This window comes from Mesoplodon mirus (assembly GCF_964341445.2).
Source record: "Mesoplodon mirus genome assembly, chromosome: 12".
Lineage (NCBI taxonomy): Eukaryota > Metazoa > Chordata > Mammalia > Artiodactyla > Ziphiidae > Mesoplodon > Mesoplodon mirus.
In genome coordinates this window covers 3,880,840-3,900,795 of record NC_138988.1, presented here as the reverse complement: position 1 = coordinate 3,900,795, position 19,956 = coordinate 3,880,840, and the positions used below count along the sequence as shown (strand labels likewise).

The 19,956-nt window shown below is 53.1% G+C and overlaps 1 protein-coding gene across 3 annotated transcripts in view; it reads left to right on the top strand.

Annotated features, from left to right (window-relative positions):
* GRIP2 (glutamate receptor interacting protein 2) overlaps positions 1–19,956 on the top strand; it is a gene marked incomplete at its 5' end in the record, with an annotated part of 132,609 nt that overhangs the window by 62,144 nt on the left and 50,509 nt on the right. For all 3 annotated transcript variants that reach the window (XM_082638706.1, XM_082638705.1, XM_082638707.1), the window contains 15 exons: positions 2,415–2,495; positions 2,770–2,905; positions 3,755–3,900; positions 4,591–4,677; positions 5,219–5,294; positions 6,466–6,611; positions 7,464–7,611; positions 7,719–7,888; positions 10,005–10,130; positions 10,458–10,607; positions 13,216–13,402; positions 13,909–14,054; positions 14,788–14,868; positions 16,427–16,493; positions 16,592–16,737. In XM_082638706.1, coding sequence (XP_082494832.1) covers positions 2,415–2,495; positions 2,770–2,905; positions 3,755–3,900; positions 4,591–4,677; positions 5,219–5,294; positions 6,466–6,611; positions 7,464–7,611; positions 7,719–7,888; positions 10,005–10,130; positions 10,458–10,607; positions 13,216–13,402; positions 13,909–14,054; positions 14,788–14,868; positions 16,427–16,493; positions 16,592–16,737 — 1,893 coding nt within the window. The remainder of the gene's footprint in view (positions 1–2,414; positions 2,496–2,769; positions 2,906–3,754; positions 3,901–4,590; positions 4,678–5,218; positions 5,295–6,465; positions 6,612–7,463; positions 7,612–7,718; positions 7,889–10,004; positions 10,131–10,457; positions 10,608–13,215; positions 13,403–13,908; positions 14,055–14,787; positions 14,869–16,426; positions 16,494–16,591; positions 16,738–19,956) is intronic.

The following is a 19,956-nucleotide window of genomic DNA, read 5'->3' as shown; positions in this document are numbered from 1 at the left end:
GAAACAGAGACTCAAGTCACACGGTTAACTAGTAATTCTGTCCTTGCCTTGGTTCTTGGTTTGAATGCTGCCTGTTTCCCCCTGACCTGAGGACGTTTGTGAGAGTGGGGCACTGTCCCCTCTGAACAAGCATCAGCAGACATTGTAGCATTCCTTATGGGTGCCTTTCTGAATGTGGCAGGGGTCTTAGGTATCCAGAAGCCCCTTATCTGGCCATCAGCTATCCTGAGTGGCCTCCACCGCTGAGAGAGGTCATCAAGGCCACACCCTAAAACGCATGTGCCTTCTCTGCAGAAGAGTCTCTCAAGTCCTCACTTATTGCCCACTGACTCTGCGCACAGTTGTATGAATCTTGGTTTGCATCATCACACAGTCAGGCCTGTCTGACAGCTGAGCCCAAAGGCAGCAGACCCCCACATCTCAGCTGTGCCAAGTGCGCCATCGCAGCCCAGTCTGGCACCGTGTCATTCACTGGATCAAAATTTGAATATTGGGATGAGGAAAGGGCAGAGAGGTAGTGTTGAAGACACACCACAGAGACACCGCAGTAAATGGGAGTTCTGCTTCAGCAGCCAGCATCCCGCACGCTCTGCTTCAGAACCAGCGTTAACCCACGGCTGTTCCGCTCCATTCTTTGGGATTCTACGGCTCTGAATTTGGCAAACTTGATTCTCTGCTTTCTTGTCCTTAGGAGATAATCTTCCCCCTCCCCCACCTCCAGACTCCTAAACTTGGAGCCAGCAAGCTTATCTCTGGTCTTCCCAGGACAGCCCGGGAGAGAAGGATTTTCCAGTGGCAGAGTCTAATTTGCATGGGATAAGACATTTTAATTCCAGAATTGCCCACATGAAATACCAGAGATGTTCACTGTCACACAGTTGATAGAACCCAGTCTTTTTAATTTTATTAGCTCAGAAATGTCTTGTTGAATCTAAATGAAGTGCGAATTAGGGAACCGTAATAGGAGGCATTATACTTAATGGGGTGTTGCCTGAATCTGTGGTTGTGGATGTGAACACAGGGCCTGGGGGTGGGGGAGGTGAGCAAAGCTGCTGGGGGCCAATTCCCGGGGCCCTGGAAATGATTTGTTATTTCCCACCTTCTGGCAAAGCTAAGAGAGCCTATCCCGGGTCTGGAGAAGCCATTTCTCGATGGTTAGAGCTGCAGGTGGTGAAGGTTCTCAGGCTTCCTTGGACCCAGGTTGAGCTACAGCCTTGACCCCAAGCTGAACCTGACCCTGACTCTAAAGCAGTGATTCTCAATGAGGGCCAGGGCGGGGGTGGGGGCGACAGTATTGCTCCCCTAGAGCACATGTGGGTTGTCTAGAGTCATGTTTGATGTGGCGACTGGGGTGGGATGGTACTGTCATCTAGTGGTTAGAGGGCAGGGATGCTGCTAAACATCGTACAGCAATCCAGCAAAAAAAACGTCAGTAGTGCCGAGGTTGAGAAACCTGCTGTAGATTGTAGATTGTAGATTCCTGGTTCTGACCGAGCCCCGACCTTGGCCAGGCTGTGTCCTGATCTTGACCCAGGTTGACACCACCTCTGGCTGAACGCTAATCTGAGCCCCTCCCCACCTCGTGAAAAGGATGTGGCTGGGATGGGATAAGAGGCTTCTGCCCCCCGCTGGGGCTGATTTCCTCCCTAGCTCCCTCTCTCCCCCTCCTCTGAAGAGTGAGGAGGGGGACAGTCCTGTGAGTGAAGGCTTGCTGTGGCCAGGGGGCTGGGGAGGGAGTGGCCTGCCCACAGCTGGTGAATGGTGAATGGGGGTGGGGGCAGAGCGGGGAGGGGGGCGGGGTGTAGGCTTGGGTGAGGCCTGAAACAGCAGCAGAAGCCTGGGGGGTGTACAGGTGCCCGGAGGGGCAGGGGTGGCCCCAGAGACAGCACGGGAGAGCCGGCCCGCTTGACGGTTTGCCAGTTGACCTTACCCATCTCACTCCAGGGCGGAGAAGGGACTTGGAGAAGGAATGTGAAAAAAAGAACCTGGTCAAGGGAGCCTGGAGCATGGGGCAGGGTGGGCAGAGGCGCCTGGAGTCTGGTCCTGGCTATTAGCAGAGGCTGTCGTGGCCAAGGGTTGTGTGACCGTGGGCACGAGTTGTCCGTCTCTGAGCCTCAGCTTCTTTCTGTATACGTGGAATGATAGTTGTGGAGATGGTTGATCACTGGGCCATCACGCAGAGCCCAGTCTGTGGTGGGTGCTCCAGAGAGCCTTACTCAAGAGCACAGACAGAGTTGCCCTTGTGGGGAGAAGCCATGAGGCTCCCCCAGCGGAGACTCAGGTGGAGCTGGTGGCAGGAAGGAAGCCCTCTAACAGGCCACATCCACGAAGCAGAAGATTCCCAAGGCAGGAGGGCTTTGCCTGATGGAAATGACAGCGGAACTCAGGGCCTTTCGTCTCTTTCTCTCCTGCAGACGATGGGCCTTACTCCAAAGGAGGCAAGGACGCAGGAGGGGCTGATGTGGCTCTGGCGTGCCGCAGGCAGAGCATTCCAGGTAACCAACCTCCTCTCCTTCCCCTTCTCTGTCCTGGAGCACAGAGAGCTCCAGGTGGGGGTCAGACAGCGTGGGCTCTGCAGCTAACTCACTTTGTGACCTTAGACTAGTCACTTAACCTCTCTGATCCTCCTTCGTAAGAAGGACATGATTTCACCCAGTGTCATGCAGCCAAGGGTACTGAGGGGACTTACCAAGTATTGGCCTCACTTGTCCTGGAGCTGGGGGCCTAGAATTGCCCCACACTGCCCACTCACCCCCTGTCTGTTGGCAGAGGAGTTCCGAGGGGTCACCATGGTGGAGCTGACCAAGAAGGAAGACAGCACGCTGGGCCTGACCATCTCGGGTGGCACCGACAAGGATGGGAAGCCCAGGGTCTCCAACCTGAGGCCTGGGGGGCTCGCAGCCAGGTGAGAAGCAGGCTCAGTGGGGGCAGCAGGAAGGGGGCCGGGGGCAGTGGAGGAGGGTACTAGGGTCTTCGGCAGAGCAATCAGATAGCTGTTTCCTGGAGCACCTAAGAGCTTGGTGTCTGTGGAGGGAAGGCCCCCAGTGGAAGCTGGGATTCTAGGCCCTGGCTGCTTCTTTCCCTTTACACCAGAGCTGACTCAGCTCGGCCACAGCATCCCATGATCACCGCTCTCGGGCCCTCCAGGGCTTTGCATATGCAGTTTCCTCTGCCCAGAAGGCCCGTTCCCTAGGCATCCTCCTGGCAGACTCCTATTCATCCCTCCACACTGCCTCTGGGAAGCCCCCAGCACCCCAGGCTGAGGCAGGCGGTCGGCTCTGCTGGCACAGCCCTGTGTTCCACCTCTGCACACACTGCCTGCACCTATTATTTTACCTCTGGGGTCCCTTGGACCATGAGTTGCATGAAACCTAGGAGTTAGCCTCTCTATCACTGCCCCTCTGGGCCCAGGAAGAACATTAAGGAATATCAAAGGAGGTGATGATCTGGCCACTCTGTGGGCTGTCTGGGGCCTGTTAGAGCTATAACTATGCGGGTGACACCTCAGCAGGAGGGAAGGCGTGCAGACCAGCATCCGGGGAAAAGCTGGCCTGGGTGTTGGGCAGGTCTAGGTTAGAATCCCCACCCTCCTAACTCACTCGCTGTCTGACCCTGGACATGTCTGACCTCTCTGAGCCTCAGCTTCCCCATCTGTAAAATGGGGATCCAGAGACCATAAGGATTCAGTGGGAGGGGGGGATATGAAATGGCAGCACCTGTTACCACACGTGTGCTCTGGCTTCCTTTCTCCCAGGAGTGACCTGCTGAATGTGGGCGACTACATTCGGTCAGTGAACGGGATCCACTTGACCAGGCTCCGCCACGACGAGATCATCACTCTGCTCAAGAATGTGGGAGAGCGTGTGGTGCTGGAGGTGGAGTATGAGCTGCCCCCGCCCGGTGGGTGCCCTTGGACCTGGGACTTTCTCCACTGCCTTGGTCGTGGGTGGACAAAGCTGCCTCCTTGCCAACACCTGGGTGGTGGGTGGGGATCATGCCAGCTGGGGTGGGCTGGACCTGGAGACTGGCCATAAACACCCATGCTGCACCTGGGGCCTTGCCTACAACTGCAGTACGCTGTCACCAGGAGGTGGTAGGGACCTGCTTATAACCCCTTGTCATCCTGCATATTTAGTTTCCAGATGCTTCTCCTTTAGGAGGGAAGGTTTTAGGAATGTCGCTGAATAAATTGTTCCCCGCCTTCCCATGCTGCCCTGAGTACAGTGGCCTAGGGTTTAGCTTAGCTCTGAATTTTCACAGTTGGTCTGAAGTCTTGAAATTTGAGTAACTGTCTGGAATTCAGCTCTGGCCTAAGACTGCGAGCCATGGGCTCAAGCCTGAGTTCTGCTGTTACCTCTGTGGGAGCATGGGCTGGCCCTTTCCCCTCTCTAAGTGGTGGACTGAGTGGGTTTTAGGGAAGAGGGTGCCTCTAAGCTTCACTTGTCCTACCTGTAAAATGGGGCAAGGGGAATTTGCCCTTCCTCTAATGTCTTTGACTGGTCACCCAACTCTCCTGGAATGAGCTTTGGGGACATCTGCCAGCTTGGTGATGCAACTGAAGGACTCAAGGAGTCCTCCATTTCTCCTCAGCCCCTGAGAACAACCCAGGGATCGTTTCAAAGACTGTGGATGTCTCCCTCTACAAGGAGGGCAATAGCTTTGGCTTTGTCCTCAGAGGTCAGTGTAAGAGTCACCTTTGGGGTCAAGGGACGGGAAGGCTAATGCCAATTCTATGTATGTTCTATTTTGCTCTAATGAATTACATACATGTATAATCTTCCTTCTGACTTTTAAGAACCATTAAAATCAAGTATTAAACGGAAAAATTGGCCAAGCAACAAAGTGGCCAAGCAACTGTTAAAACCAAGTATTAAACGGAAAAATTGGCCAAGCAACAAACGATTGGGGGAAGTGAGAGGGAAAAGTTGTAACAGAAAATGAAGTTTGGAGCTGCCTAGCAACCAGGGTAAAAAGGGAAATAGGATGAGGTCACAGGAAAGGAAGCAAGCTGTTTAACAGAGAGAGGACTTTGGTCCTATTCCCTACTTTTTGTCCGAACTCTGGGTGGGATTTACAGTTGATATCTCATAGGAGGGACTATGAATAGCAAGGACAGAGTCCTCAAGCAGATTTAATTAAGGAAGCCTGCTTAAGGTCTGGGTTGGGGCCTCCGGGATCCAGGGAGGGAGTGGATAGATGACTGTCGAATTCTGTCCAGGAGGTGCCCATGAAGACGGGCACAAGTCCCGGCCGCTCGTCCTGACCTACGTGCGGCCCGGCGGCCCTGCCGACAGGTGAGCCTGAGCCGGGATGCAGCTTACAGCCTCACCCTGCACTGCCCTCCCCCAGCTCCCCTAGGAAGAAGGCCGAAGGGACATCATACACATTATCCAGAGGAGCAAACTGAGGTCCAGACAGGGGACATCCCTGCCCAGAGTCGCTCAGCGGATTATTGGTGGAGCCAGCACTAAACCCCAAATGAGAGCTTCCCCCAACCTTTCTTCCCCAAGGTCCTGCTGCCTCGGGGTGGGGGGTAGGATGGGGATGGAGAGTGAGCTTTAGTGTCATGTTACCCCTTCCCTGGCCTTCATTTTCCTGTCTGTGGAGTGGGTCCAATAGTGCAGCCCCTAAGAGCTGCTGTGAAGGAAGTGTGGGGCATGGTGACCAGCGTCACTGTGGTCCTCTGTGATGCAGCTTCCCCAGTCCTGGTTGCGCTGCCAGCCTGGCCCTGCCTGAGCCCCGCTCAGAAGCTCAGAAGCGCCAGGAGAGAGTGTGGAGTAGGAACACACCCAGTTTCCAACTCCTGACCCCATGACCTCCCAGAGGGAGATTCCTGGCCATTTTAAGAAACGCCTGGAAAGGCCTTGTCAGAAATCTAAACCTGACCTTGGGACGGGTCTGTGATGAGTTATTCATAGAACCTCCCAGAATAGCTTTGGCCACCTGTTTGGGCAGGCATTCCAGAGCTGGGATGTGACCCAAACAAAGGTGAACCCCCTCAGGCCCCTTCCCTGGGGCCCAGTGGAATTCCTTCCCAGGCATGTTTCTCACCAGCCCAGATTCACTGCTGAGAACCAGGGTGGGGACCCTCCACAGGGACCGCTGTGCTGGCAGCTTGAAGCCTCCAGACTGCCCGCCCCGATGCTGAGTGGCCCGGCAGGGCTGGGACCCTGTCGGGGCCCTGGTGGTGACCTCAAAGGGCATCCCCAGCTCAGACGCTGGAGGGCTGAGCTGGGACTGAATTTATTAAGTGCTTCTGGGAGGGGTCGGAGCTGACCCGACCCCCGTCTTCAGTGCCCACTTCAGTTATTCAGCTGCTTCCACATAACCTCCCTGGTTCTTTCACCCACATGTGCATTCCTTCCCTCATCCGCTCTGTCCCTTTCTCCTTCACCCACTCCCTGCCCTCCCTCTGTTCTCTGGCTTGCGCTGGGCGAGGCTGACTGACCGGGCCCTTCCCTGCAGGGAGGGCTCCTTGAAGGTGGGGGACAGGCTACTCAGCGTTGACGGAATCCTGCTGCATGGGGCCAGCCACGCCACTGCTCTGGCCACCCTGCGGCAGTGCAGCCACGAGGCACTCTTCCAGGTGGAGTATGATGTGGCCATTCCAGGTGAGTTGGGGGCCTATGGGCTAAGGTTGGAGCAGGAAGAGACCCAGGGATAGAGGGAAGGGGGTAGCGGGTACAGATCCTCACCACTGCAAAGGCTGTGTGACCTTGGCCCAGTCACAGCCTCTCTGAGCCTCTCTGGGTAGTAATACTCTGCCAGGAGTTGTTTGTTGCACTGGGGATCCACCTGAGAACAGCACAGATGAGGTCTCCATTCGCATGGGGCTGAGATTCTGGTGGGGAGAGACAGACAATAGATGGAATAAATCACATATAGAGTGTGTAAGATGATAAGTGTGTAAAAAAATCAGGGAGAGAGATGGGAAGGCTGGGTGTTGCCCTCTAATCTGCAGCCGTCCAGGTGAGAGAAAGGTGATGGTGGCTGGACCAGGGGCTGAGCGGGGGGATAGACGGGGTCAGATTCGGGAAATACAATGAAGGTCCACTGGCCTGGTTTGCTGTTGTTTGGACATGGGGGTGGGGGTGAGAGTAGGAGGAGCCGGGTTTTGTTTTCCAGCCACTAGATAGGTGAATGGGATGCCGTTTTCTGAAAGGGGGAAGGCTCATAGTGAAACCCACAGTTCCGTGTATTCAGTTGGCTCTCGAATATATGCAAGCAAATTAGTATTGTCCAGCAACGACCTGGGCTCAGAGCCCCTGAGACCTGAATTCCTGCCCCTCATCTGCTTCTGAGTGGCTGTGTGACCTTGGACGAGGTCTTTGCCTCCACGCACCTCAGTTTTCTTGTCTGTAAAGTGGGTGCAGTGATCCCTCCCTGGCAGTGAGGGTTAAGTCGAGATGGAGAAAGGTGCTTGATATTTGCATCTCAAACTCTTCTTTCCTTCCACTTACCAGACACAGTGGCCAACGCTTCAGGGCCCTTGATAGTGGAAATAACCAAGACGCCAGGGTCTGCCTTGGGGATCTCACTCACCACCGGCTCCCACCGGAACAAGCCAGTCATCACCATCGACCGCATCAAGCCGGCCAGTGTGGTGGACAGGTGGGCACCCACTGAGAGCTGCCACGGCGTGGGGGCTGCAGGGGGAGAGCCGCCCAGAGCTCTGTCCGGCTGGACCAGCCTCCCCCTTTGCTCCCTGACCCGGCCAGGAGTGGGGCCCTGCATGCCGGAGACCGCATCCTGTCCATCGATGGCACCAGCACTGAACACTGCTCGCTGCTTGAAGCCACCAAGCTCCTGGCTAGCGTGGCGGAGAAAGTGCGGCTGGAGATCCTACCTGTGCCCCAGAGTCGGCGGCCCCTGAAGCCCTCAGAGGCAGGTGGGTCCCCTTGGCAGACCTCAGAGCTCAAACCTGAAGGCTAACGGACCAAAGCCCTGGGCAGGCTAAAATTTACTGGAACAAATGTCCATTCCCACAGGGAAGCTCGAACTGTCAAGTGCAGCAGCTAAGGGTGGGGAGGTGGGGCAGATAAACAACTTGGGTGTTTGATTTGACAGCTTGCTGGCATGGATGGCCCAAAAGCTAGTTCCATCACTGGTTACATTAATAGAAGTATAAGGGCTAGAACAAGGGAGGGACAGTCCTTTTGTGCCCTGTGCTACTCAGAGTTTGGACCCTGGACTCAGCTCAGGGCCCTTGGCAGGTCCAGAGAAGGCAGCCAAGCAGTCAGGGAGGGCCTAGAGCCACCCCTGTGAGGAGTCGGGGGCTCCCAGCTTGGACCAGGGACCTAGGCGCTGGGCAGCTCTAAGAGCAGAGGGAGCAGATGGTCTGGGGTCCCAGAGGGTAGAGCGGGGGCCTGGGGCAGGCTGGAGGGTGGTCAGAGGAAGGCAGCCTCCTGCTCAGGGCAGGCAAGTGCTTCCAGCAGCCTAACCCTTGGGTTTCGAGTTCACATCCCGGCTTCGTCCCTAACAGCTGGACAGGTGCTTTGCCTCTCTGAGCCTCAGCTGCCTCATCTGTAAATAGGCGTCAGGACCCCGAGTGCACAGGCTTGGTCAAGGTGGTCAGGCTGTGAATTCCAGCCCTTGGGGCACAGTGGGGGAGGGGGGCGAGGATGGAGTCTGCCTGCCCCACCCTTTGCAAGCCCAATCTTCCAGAAGAGAAAAATTCTGCAGATCAGATGTGTGGGGACCGGCATCTCTGGTCTCTGCCAGGGTCGGTAAGGACCCCGACAAGCCACAGCAGGAGCTGATGGAGGAGGCTTTGGGGCTTGAAGTCCCGTCCTCTGTTCCCCTACCCCCTGCTGTGGTGCCTGGGCTTCCCACGGGTCATCTGGGTTCACCCACATGACAAGTCTGCAAGGTTGGTACAGCGGCGCTGAGGCTCCCAGCAGGGCAGGTCCTTCCGAGAGCACACAGCTGCTGACAGTCCCCCTGGCTGTCACTGAATAAGCCTCTGCTAAGCGCCCAGCACTGCTGTAAGCACTCACACGTGCTAACTCATTCTGATCCTCCCAGCTTCCCTAGGAAGTAGCCACTGTCTTTGTCCCATTTTACAGATATGACAGTGAGGCACAGGGGGGCTAAGTGACTTATTTCAGTCCCACATCTGGTCAGTGATGGAGCCAGGACTGGACACGGCTGCTGGCCCCAGAGGTGGCCCAGCCCCCGGGTGGGGTTGGGGTCACCAAACAGGGAGGCAGAGTCAGTGGGCTGAGATCACCGGGGCCTCACCCATCCCTCCAAGAACATGTTGCACCAGGCTGGACGTCCCCCCACAAGTCCTGCAGCAGAAGGAAGAGCCAGTACAGGGCCTGGGGCAGCGGGTAGGAGGGGGATGCTGGGGATGTGAGGGGGGCAGGATCTGGCAGAGGGTCTGCGGGGTCCCCTGGGAAGCAGATGCTTAGCTGGAGTATAGAGTTCGCTGGGGTTGAGGCCTGTGGAAGGTGGAGGGGAGGAAGCGGGAACAGCCTCAGACTGCGATGCAGGTCTGGGCAGGCCTGGGCCAACCCAACAGGGACCCAGGTGGCTCCCGACAGCCCAGCGCGGAGCAGAAATGCCAGGCCATGGTGCCCTGCGTGCTCAGCCCCCGGCCCAGGCTGCAGCACTGCGGCGGACTCCGAAGGTGCTGCAGCTGGTCACCGTCTGCAAACTGCACTCCTCGGAGCTGACCCGTCAGTTCTTGAGCTCCAAAGCCAGTCAGCCTGGTTCACGTCCTGCTCCTCCAGCACCTCCCAGCTGTGGGCCTTGGTCTGGGCCAGCGTTCCCTCTCCTGTCCCTGCCTCTCGGGCTGAGCCCTGAGCACAGTGCCTGGCACACGGTGGGCATCCAGGATGTGCAGGCAAAATCTCGAATGCCTGGCTTGGCTTGGGAAACTCTGGATCTTCTCTTCCCGCTCTCCTCCCCTCATTGTGCGGACAGGAGCTCATCCTTCAGGGGTGCGGTGATCCAGACCTGCTCAGCCCCCAACGTCTGTCTCTCCTCTTTCTCCGCCACAGTGAAGGTGCAGAGGAGCGAGCAGCCACGTCGCTGGGACCCCTGCGAGCCCCCCTGCCCCAGCCCCCGGCCCGGCCACTGCAGAACACCCGCCTGGGCCACCCCTGCCAGCCAGGACCAGAGCCGATGTAAAGTGCCCTCCCCGCTGTCACTCTCCCCTATTGCTAGGGAGGGGCTTGAGCCTGCTTTATAGGGAAGGAAGCCAAGACTCAGAGAAGTCAGGGGTCCTCGCAGCATCACCTCACACATTAGTGACGAGATGGGCCCCTGTCTGGCAGCTGGGTTTCACCAGGTCTGTGAAAACCCTGCAAGCTTTGAGGCCCAGAGTGGGAGAGACTGGCTCGCAGAGGTCACACAGCGAGCATGGTGGAGGGGGGAAGGCATCCCTGTGTCTCCCTGAGGCAGGGTGAAGGGCTCTGCTGGGGCTCATGGTTCTGTGCTCTCATCTCCCCCAGCCTTGTCCTCATCTCCCTTTTCCTCGCCGACCATGAACCATGCCTTTCCCTGCACCAATCCCAGCACCCTTCCTCGCGGATCCCAGCCCATGAGCCCCCGGACCACAATGGGGCGGAGGAGGCAGCGAAGAAGAGAACACAAGAGCTCATGTAAGCCATGGTCTCTTCCCTCCCCTCTGGGCTGCCTCTGTGCCTGAGAGAGAGATTTGCTAAAGGGTATGGGGCATTTGGGGCAGGGCTGGGGGTGGGTGGGGGGCATTAAATAGCATGCATGATACACCAGGCTGCTGCGGATGGTTGGGCAGGTTGTGCACTGCACAAGGGCACACCTGAGGGGTGACAGTTACTTTGTACACTTTGTCTTGTATTTTTATTATGAAAATTCCCAGCAGGTGGTGGCAAAGTGTCTTGAGGAAAGGATGCCTTTTCAGATTTGCACGAAGGTCTCACAGTAACTCCATTTCATTTTTCTCTCCTTCAGCCCTCTGATCCATTCCAGGGTGTGGTGTTACTTTGTCTTTACCACCTCTCTGACATTTGTTAATTTTCCCTAAGACAGAGACACACAGGCCTGAAACTAGCCATCCAGAATATAGTAATTTTTAATTTTATTAGATATGTATTTCTACTTAACTTTTGCTTATAAACATTTCTCTTTATTTATGATCACTATATATAGTTCCTTTTGAAATGAAGGTATTTAAGTGTTTTTTTTTTTTTTTTTTTTTGCGGTACGCGGGCCTCTCACTGCTGTGGCCTCTTCCGTTGCGGAGCACAGGCTCCGGACGCGCAGGCTCAGCGGCTATGGCTCACGGGCCCAGCCGCTCCGTGGCATGTGGGATCTTCCCGGACCGGGGCACGAACCCGTGTCCCTTGCATCGGCAGGCGGACTTTCAACCACTGCGCCACCAGGGAAGCCTGTATTTAAGTATTTTAAAAAATAAATAAATGTAAAGACAAATAGTAATGAATGATAATGCAGGAAACATGTGGAAGCAGCAAAAGTCACAAGAATGCCCAGAATTTTGAAATCTTTCCTGGGAAGAATCTTGATGTTGAAAGTGTTCCCAGCCTCCTTCCATGTGTGTTGGGGAGGCCTCCAGAAAGAATGGAAGTTCAGACTGGGCCATTTAGGATTGAACCGGGTGAGGGAAGAGAGAAATATAAGTCATCTGGCACCTGAAAGGAGCTAAATATGGTTATGAGCTTTCTGGCAGCCAAGGTGAAAAGGGAAACAGAATTCAGAGTCAGATGAGAGTTACAATACACCTTTACCAGCCACCTTTGTCACCCACTGAAGCAGGGGGTGTGTAGGTGAAAAGATTCAGAAGTGTCGTTCACAGGCAGGAGCTTATGGAGCCTGGGGACTCTTGGGACCCCTTACCTGCCTCCTTCCTTGATGATAACAATTAATTAGTTAAATAAAATTTTTTGAACACCTCCAATGTTCCAGGTACAATTCTTATCATTGAGGTGAAAAAATAATGAAATAGTGAAAAGATCAATAGTGAAAAAAATAATGAATATAAATATAATAACACAATATACCCAACAATAAAGTATTACATATATTATAATGTATATATAATATACAATAGTATAAGAAAATAATATATAAAGATACAACAGTATAATTAGTAGAATGAAATATAAGAAGTTTTATTTAATAATTGATATCCTAATCGATATCCTTATCCATATTAATAATACAAATGTATTTTATATTTGGAATATAAAATAAAATATATTAAATAACATATCAAATAGTTAAACAGAGTTATCGTATGACCCAGAAATTCCACTCTTAAGTAAATGCCCAAGAAAAATGAAAATATATGTCATGTTCACCCAAAAACGTATTTACACATGTTTATACAGTGTTATTCATAATACCCAAAAGGTGGAAACAACCCAGATGTCCATCAATGGATGGATTAAAAAAATGTGGTATCATCATACAGTTAGATATTAGCTTCAAGAAGGAAGGGAATTTTGATATGTGCTACATGGATGAATCCTGAAAACATTATGCTAATTGAAAGAAACCAGACACAAAAGACCATGTATAGTATGATTCCATTGATATGATATGTCCAGAAAAGGCAACTCTAAAGACATTGAAAGTAGATTAGTGGTTGCTTAGGGCTGGAAGAGATGGGAGGATTTGGGTGATTAACTAAAGGAAACAGGGTTTCTTTTTTTTTTTTTTTTTAACAGGTTTCTTTAAGGGATTGAAAATGTCCCAAAATTGAGTGAGGGGATGGCTGTACAACTTGAACGTACTAAATATTAGAGTGTTGAATTGTACACTCTGTGGGTGTATACTGTGGTAGCCGAATTGTATCTCAATAAAGGTGTTACCAAAAATGGCATAATATATACTATCATATCTAACAGTAATATAATGTGATATTTGGTATATGATATAATAATAAAGTAAGCTGAAATATAACATCACACAACATGACATGACATAATATCACCGACCCTCAGAGCCTCTGTTTTACAACACGGCAGTCCCGGCAGCTGTCTTCCTTAATCCTTGCCACAGCTCTGCCAGGTGGGACTCATGATCTCATTGCTCAGGTGAGGAAACCAATGCTCAGAATGGACCTCGACTTGCCCCGCCCCACCCCGGGCCAGTCAGGCCTCACTCTCGCCTCTCTGACTTCAGGTGTCTGGGCTGAGGGAGGATGGGCTTTGGCAGGAAGGCGTCCCTGGGGCTGTGCCTTGAGCGCCGTGCCTGCCTGCCCCGCAGTGTCGCTGGCCTCCAGCACCGTGGGGCCAGGCGGCCAGATTGTGCACACAGAGACCACCGAGGTCGTGCTCTGCGGAGACCCCCTCAGCGGCTTCGGTCTCCAGCTGCAGGGAGGCATCTTCGCCACCGAGACCCTGTCCTCCCCACCCCTCGTGCGTTTTATTGAGCCTGACAGCCCGGCGGAGAGGTGAGCCTACTGCCCCCAACCCACTGGGCCTACCACTCTCCAATTCGGGGGTGGGGGGCTTACGGGCAGCCAGGGAAACCAAGTCACACACCAAGCCTGGCTGCACAGTTGTATCTCATCAACTATCACGTCAACCCCGTTACCAGCCCCATTTTGTAGATGAGGAATCTGAGGCTCAGAGAAGCTGATTCACCTGCCTAGGGTCACACAACTCGAGTGACCCAGGACGTGAACCCCTGTGTGACTGAAGTCAGAGTCCTCTATATACATCTCCTAAGGCATGGCATCATCCGCATTGGACAGACAGAGAAACTGAGGCCCAGCAAGGTCACACTTTAGCCAGAGTCCTGTGGTAAATTGCCTGAGGATCTACAGCTGGCACAGGGTGGAGCTGAGTGTTCCACCCCCGCCTGGGAGGTGGGGCCCAGTTTGAGCCTGGCCCTGCTCCTGGTAATATTCCTCTCTCCCAACGCGGCTTCTTCTCTCTGCCGGGCTGCCCGGTTCAGGTGTGGGCTGCTGCAGGTAGGGGACCGCATCCTGGCCATCAATGGCATTGCCACCGAGGACGGGACGATGGAGGAAGCTAACCAGCTGCTGCGGGACGCGGCGCTGGCCCACAAGGTCGTGCTGGAGGTGGAGTTTGACGTTGCCGGTGAGTGGGTGCCCCGAGCTTCCTCCTCCTTGGGACCCTGTGCTCCCTCCTCTCACTACCCTGCTCCTCCCAACCTCCCGCCCTGCCCTTATCCTTCTCCCCGCATTTGCAGTGTGTCCCCAGCACTAATGGTGGGAGAAAGGCACTGGCGGGGTGGAAGGAATTGCAAATGCCAGCATGAGGGTTGATGAGGGTTTTTGCAGTGGAACAGGAGCTGAGGGGTGGGGTGGGATGAGGGTTTATGCAAAGACCCCTAAACAACTCGGTTAGAATTCTGGTTCTGTAATTTGAACACTGTGTGACTTTGGACAGGACCCTTTCTCCCCCACCCTTAGGTTCCCCCAGTGTAAAATAGTGAATAGAATCCTCTATCACAAGGGGTGTTGTTCAGACTAGATGAGATAAAGCGTGTGAAAGCACCAGCTGAGGCCCGGCCTGTGAAAGGCGCCCAGTAAGTCATTGCTGGATCCAAACAGATTGGGCTGGGCCATGGGGCCCCCGGCAGGGCGGCAGCCATAAAGTTTGGGTTCTAGTCCTGACTCTGCTCTGACCTGGTGGGTGCTTGTCTCCGACAAGTCAGTGCACCATGTCTCAGTTTCCTCATCTGTGGGTGCAAGAAGCAGGATGGGATTGTTTGGGGTCCCTCCCCACTGGACCAGAATGGGTGTGGGGCGGGGACTCCCTGAGGCCCTTCCCTTGAGTCTCACGTGGGTGTGTGTCTGTTTGCACCCAGAGTCCGTCATCCCGAGCAGCGGCACCTTCCACGTGAAGCTGCCCAAGAGGCGTGGCGTGGAGCTGGGCATCACCATCAGCTGTGAGTCCCCTCCGCGCACGCTCTCCGCCTGCCCCGAGAAAACGCCCAGCACCTGGCCGGGCAGGAAGGCTCTGGGTGGGAGGGAGGGCTGGCTGACATGGCTTACCTCCACTGCAGTGCCCCGTTGTGTGTCCTTAGGCAAGGCTTCTCAAGGCCTCGGTTTCCCGTTCTGCACAATGGGAATCTCCTGGCCTTTTTAGTCCCCAGGGGTAGTGAAGTGGTTTGTAAGGCGCCAGACATACAGGCGAGGTTTAGTTTTCTGTTTGCCTCTGTGTTCCCAGGGCCCAGAAAAGGGCTAGAACACAGTAGGTGCTTAATTCATGTTTGTCAAAGGAATGAAAGTGAGGGACTGCAGAATGGAAAGAGAAAGGTAGAACACATAAGCATGGGAACAGTCAGAACCCTCCCCAGCCTGCATCTCACTCAGGAAAAGCTGAAGCCCTCTGACTTCATCTCCTGCCGTCTCCTCATCACGCCCCGAAGGGGTAACTGTCCAGAAGGGCTGCTGCTGCAGCTCCTTCCTGCCCCGGACCCTGCAGTCAGTGGCGGTGGGAGTTTAATCAATCAAGGGGGAGAAGCTTCTTCCAGCCCAGGAACCTCTGGGCAGGGCCACCAGGTGCAGTTGCCCAGGTTGTACAGGACACAAGGTGCCCATTCAAGGTACACTTACAGTTTTCTAACATTTTCTCAACAGACTAATTAGAAGGGGCACCTTTGTCTCATTTGCAGAGATGCTGCATGGGCTAGAAGGACCGCCTTACACCTGGTCACTCATGGAAAAACCCATTAGCCCAAATGGATTCTTTCTGCAGGAAAACTCAGCCACCCATTGTCTTAGATCATGCTCCCCGGGAAACAGCTTTTCACGCTAGGAGTTACCTGCAGGGACCTTATTGAGGAGGGCTCTCAGGATCAACACCTGTGGGTGGAGGAGGCCTCAGGACCAGGCAAAGGGAGGAGCTGTGCTGCGTTGTAGTCCCAGTAGAGGGCTCGACCAATCCCACGGGGAGCTCTTTGCTGGGGAGGCCACGGGAGTTGTCCTGAGCTGAGGCTGGGAGCCTTGCCTTGGCACCACTGTGTGAACCAGTCATTGGGTGCAGGCATTTTATTGGGTGAGGCTGCTTCCTCAGCCAAAAGCCATTCCCCAGCGGGATCCTGCTGTGAGCCGTGGCAGCCAGCATTCCCTGCAGCGGGGGAAGGAAGAACTCAATTGTTGAAGTCACCTAGTTCTGGGACCTGGCCCTGTGCCAGGTGCTGGGGACACAAACACCAGCCAGACACAGCCCCTCAGGGAGCTCCGTTTGCTGGGAGATGGGCTGAGCATGGGAGGTGTTGTCGCACTTTGTCTAGTTAATCTCTGATGTCCCCGTGAACTCTGTGGCCTCATCCCCATTTTACAGAGGGGAAATTGAGGCACAGAGAGGGGAGCTGATTTGCCCACAGTCACCCAGCCAGGGAGCTGTGGGAGTAGGGCGCGTGGCTCCAAGTCTACACCCAGCTCCTGGGCCCCGCAAGGCTGAGGTGACCAAAGGTGGGCTTCATGGCTCCTTCCCTCCAGCGGCCAGCAGGAAGCGAGGAGAGCCCCTGGTCATCTCCGACATCAAGAAAGGCAGCGTGGCGCACAGGTAGGGGAGCCCCTGGCAGGGCGGGGGGCTGGCCCACGAGGATGGGCCCGGGGCCTGCATGTGCCAGGCTCCTTCCTGTCCCCACCCTGCTCCTGCAGGACTGGCACCCTCGAGCCGGGCGACAAGCTGCTGGCCATCGACAACATCCGCCTGGACAACTGCCCCATGGAGGACGCTGTACAAATCCTGCGCCAGTGTGAGGACCTGGTGAAGCTGAAGATCCGCAAGGATGAGGACAACTCCGGTGAGGGCCCCGACCGCTCCACCACCAGCCCCCGACCCTGCCCGCACAGACCAGACAGTGCCCAGCTGGCAATCCGGGGCTCCCTGCGGCCAAGGAGGGAGCCTGGTGGGTGCCACCCAGGGGCTGCTGGTGGAGACCCCTTGAATGAGGATGCAGCGGGGTGGATGGCAGATTTCTCCCTACCCCCGGGTCTGGGCTTCTCCAAGGGCCCTTGCGAGGTTGGCTGGAGTTTGACGGCAGCTTGGATCCAACAAGCCCTGCGCAAAGCCGCTGTGGGCAAATGATTGGGTGGGACAATGAATGGGTGGGGGTGGGAGATGTACCACTGCATGGATGGCTGTGAGTAAGCCGAGGCTGCAAACTCAGACACATCTGAGTCTGGACAGCTGACAGTGAGTGAATTGGGCTGAAGGTAAGAAAAACAATACAGTTTGGGTAGACAGAAGGAAGGGGAGAGAATCTCTTGTTCAGATGGGCAGCTGCCAGCTCCTACCCTGGGAAAGAGGATCACTTGTGGGCAGCTTTCAAATTTTTTAAAGAAAAACTGGAAATCTGGGGTCTTCTTACCATCAATCTTATCATCACCACCATATCCTTGTTATTTTGTGTGGTGTGTGAAATCTTTATTATAAAATGCTGCTTCCACATTTCTGTCCTTTTTAGAATAGCTGTTTGAGTGGAAGGAGACATTTCTGGAAGCAGAAGATGGCCTCAGTTGGTGCCATCTGAAGTCCTGGCTTGGGGGAATGGATGTATTAATTCAGGGGGAATGGGTGAATTAATGACTGACGGAATGTTTGAACTAATGGCTGAGGAAATAGGTGTATTAATGGCATGAAAGAATGGGTATATTAGTGGCAAAAGGAATGGATGATATAATGGCTGAGGGAAAGGGTGGAGTGAGGGCATGAGGGAATGGCTGAATTAATGGCTGAGAGAATGGGTGAATTAATGGCTGAGGTAATGGGTGAATTAATGGCAGAGGGAATAGCTGTATTAATGGCTGGAGGAATAGGTGTATGAGTGGCTGAGGGAATGTGTGTATTAGTGGCTGAGAGAGTAGATGAATTAGGAGGTTGGAAAGGGTGTATTAATGGCATCAGGGAATGGTTGAACTAATGGTAGAGAATATGGGTGCATTAATGGTTGAGGGAATGGGTAAATTAATGGCAGGAGGCAATAGGTGTATTATGGCTGAGGAAATAGGTGAATTAATGGCTGAGACAATGGGTGTATTAATGGCTGAAGGAATGGATGAAATAATGGCTGAGAAGAGTGGTGAATTAATGGAGAGGGAATGGGTGAATTAATGGCATGAAGGCATGGGTGGGTTAATGGCTTAGGGAAAGGCTGAATTAATGGCTGAGTGAACCTATATTAGGGCTGAGGGAATGGGTGAATTGAAGGCTGAGGGAAGGGGTGAACTAAAGGTGGAGAGAATAGGTGTTTAAATGGAATGATGGAATGGGTGTATTAATGGCTGACGGAATCTTTGGATTAGAGCTGAGGGAAAGGGTGAATTAATGGCATGAGGGAATGGTTGATTACCGGGCTAAGGGAATGAGCAAACTACAGGCTGAGGGAATAGGTGTTTTAATGGCATGACGGAATGGGTATATTATTGGTTGAGTCATTAGGTATATTAATGAGTTCAGGAATGGATGAGCTAATGGCTGAGGGGAGTGGTGAATTAATGGAGATGGAATGGGTGAATTAAAGGCTACAGGAATGTGTGTATTGGGGCTCAGGGAATGAGTAAATTAATGGCATGAGGGAATAGGTGAATTAATGGCTTAGGGAATGGGTGATATAATGGTCAAGGCAATGGCTCCATAATGGCATGAAGGAATGGATGAACTAATGGCTAAGAGAATGGGTTTTTTAAGCATGAGGGAATTGGTGTATTAATGACAGAGGGAAGAGGTGAATTAATGGCTGAGTGAATGTGTAAAGTAATGACTGAGGGAATGAGTGTATTAATGGCTGAAGGAATAGGTGATTTAATGACTCAGGGTATGGGTGAATTAATGGTGGAGGGACTGGCTGAATTAATGGTGGAGAGACTGCCTGAATTAATGGCTCAGAGATTGTCTCAATTAGTGGCTGAGGAAATGGGTGAATTAATGGATGTGGGAATGTATGTATTAGTGCTTGCAGGAAGTGGTGTATCAAAGGCTGAGGGAATGGCTTAAATAATGGCTGAGGATTAGTGGCTAAAGGAAAGTGTGATTGAGTGCCTGAAGGAATGGGTGTATTAAGGGATGAGGCAATGGATAAACTAAAGGCTCAGGGACCTGTGAACTAATGATTGAGGTAACAGTGAGCTAATGGTTGGGCGAATGGGTTTATAAATGAGAAAGGGAACGGGTGTATTAACGGCATGAGGGCATGGGTGGACTAATTGCCAGGAGAATGGGTGTATTAGGCCTTAGGGAATTGGTGTATTAATGGCTGCCAGAATAGGTGAATTCTGGCTGAGGGAATGTGTGAAGTAAAGACTAAATGAATGAGTGTATTAGTGGCTGAGGGAATAGGTGAGTTAATGACTTAGAGATGGGTGACTTAATGGCTGAGAGAAAAGGTGAATTAACGGATATGGGAATGGGTGAATTAATGGACGTGGGAATGTGTGTACAGTATTAACAGCTGAGGGAATTGGTGTATCAAAGGCTGAGAGAATGGCTGTATTAATGGCTGAGGGACTAGCTAAAGTAATGGCTGAAGGAATGGGTGCATTAGTGACCTAGGTTATGGGTGTATGAGTGGCTGAGGGAATGGGTGTATTAATGGATGCCGGAGTGTATGATTTAAATGAAATGGAGAGGGACTTGCTTGGCAGTGCAGTGTTTAAGACTTCGTCTTCCAATGCACGGGGTGTGGGTTTGATACCTGGCCGGGAGCTAAGATCCCACAGGCCTCGCGGTCAAAAACCAAAACATAAAACAGAACCAATATTGTAGCAGTTGAAAAAGACCTTAAAAATGGTCATCATCAAAAAATTCTTTTAAACAATAAAATAAAAAAATGAAATGGAGAAATGTGTGTATTAACGGCTAAGGGAATGGCTGAGAGAACGGTTGAATTAATGCTGAGAGAATGGGTGCATTGAATGCTTAGTAAATGGGTGTATTAGTGGTTGAGGGAATGAGTGAACTAATGGCAGAGGGAATGAGTGAACTAATGGCAGAGGGAATGTGTGAGGTAATGCCTGAAGGACTG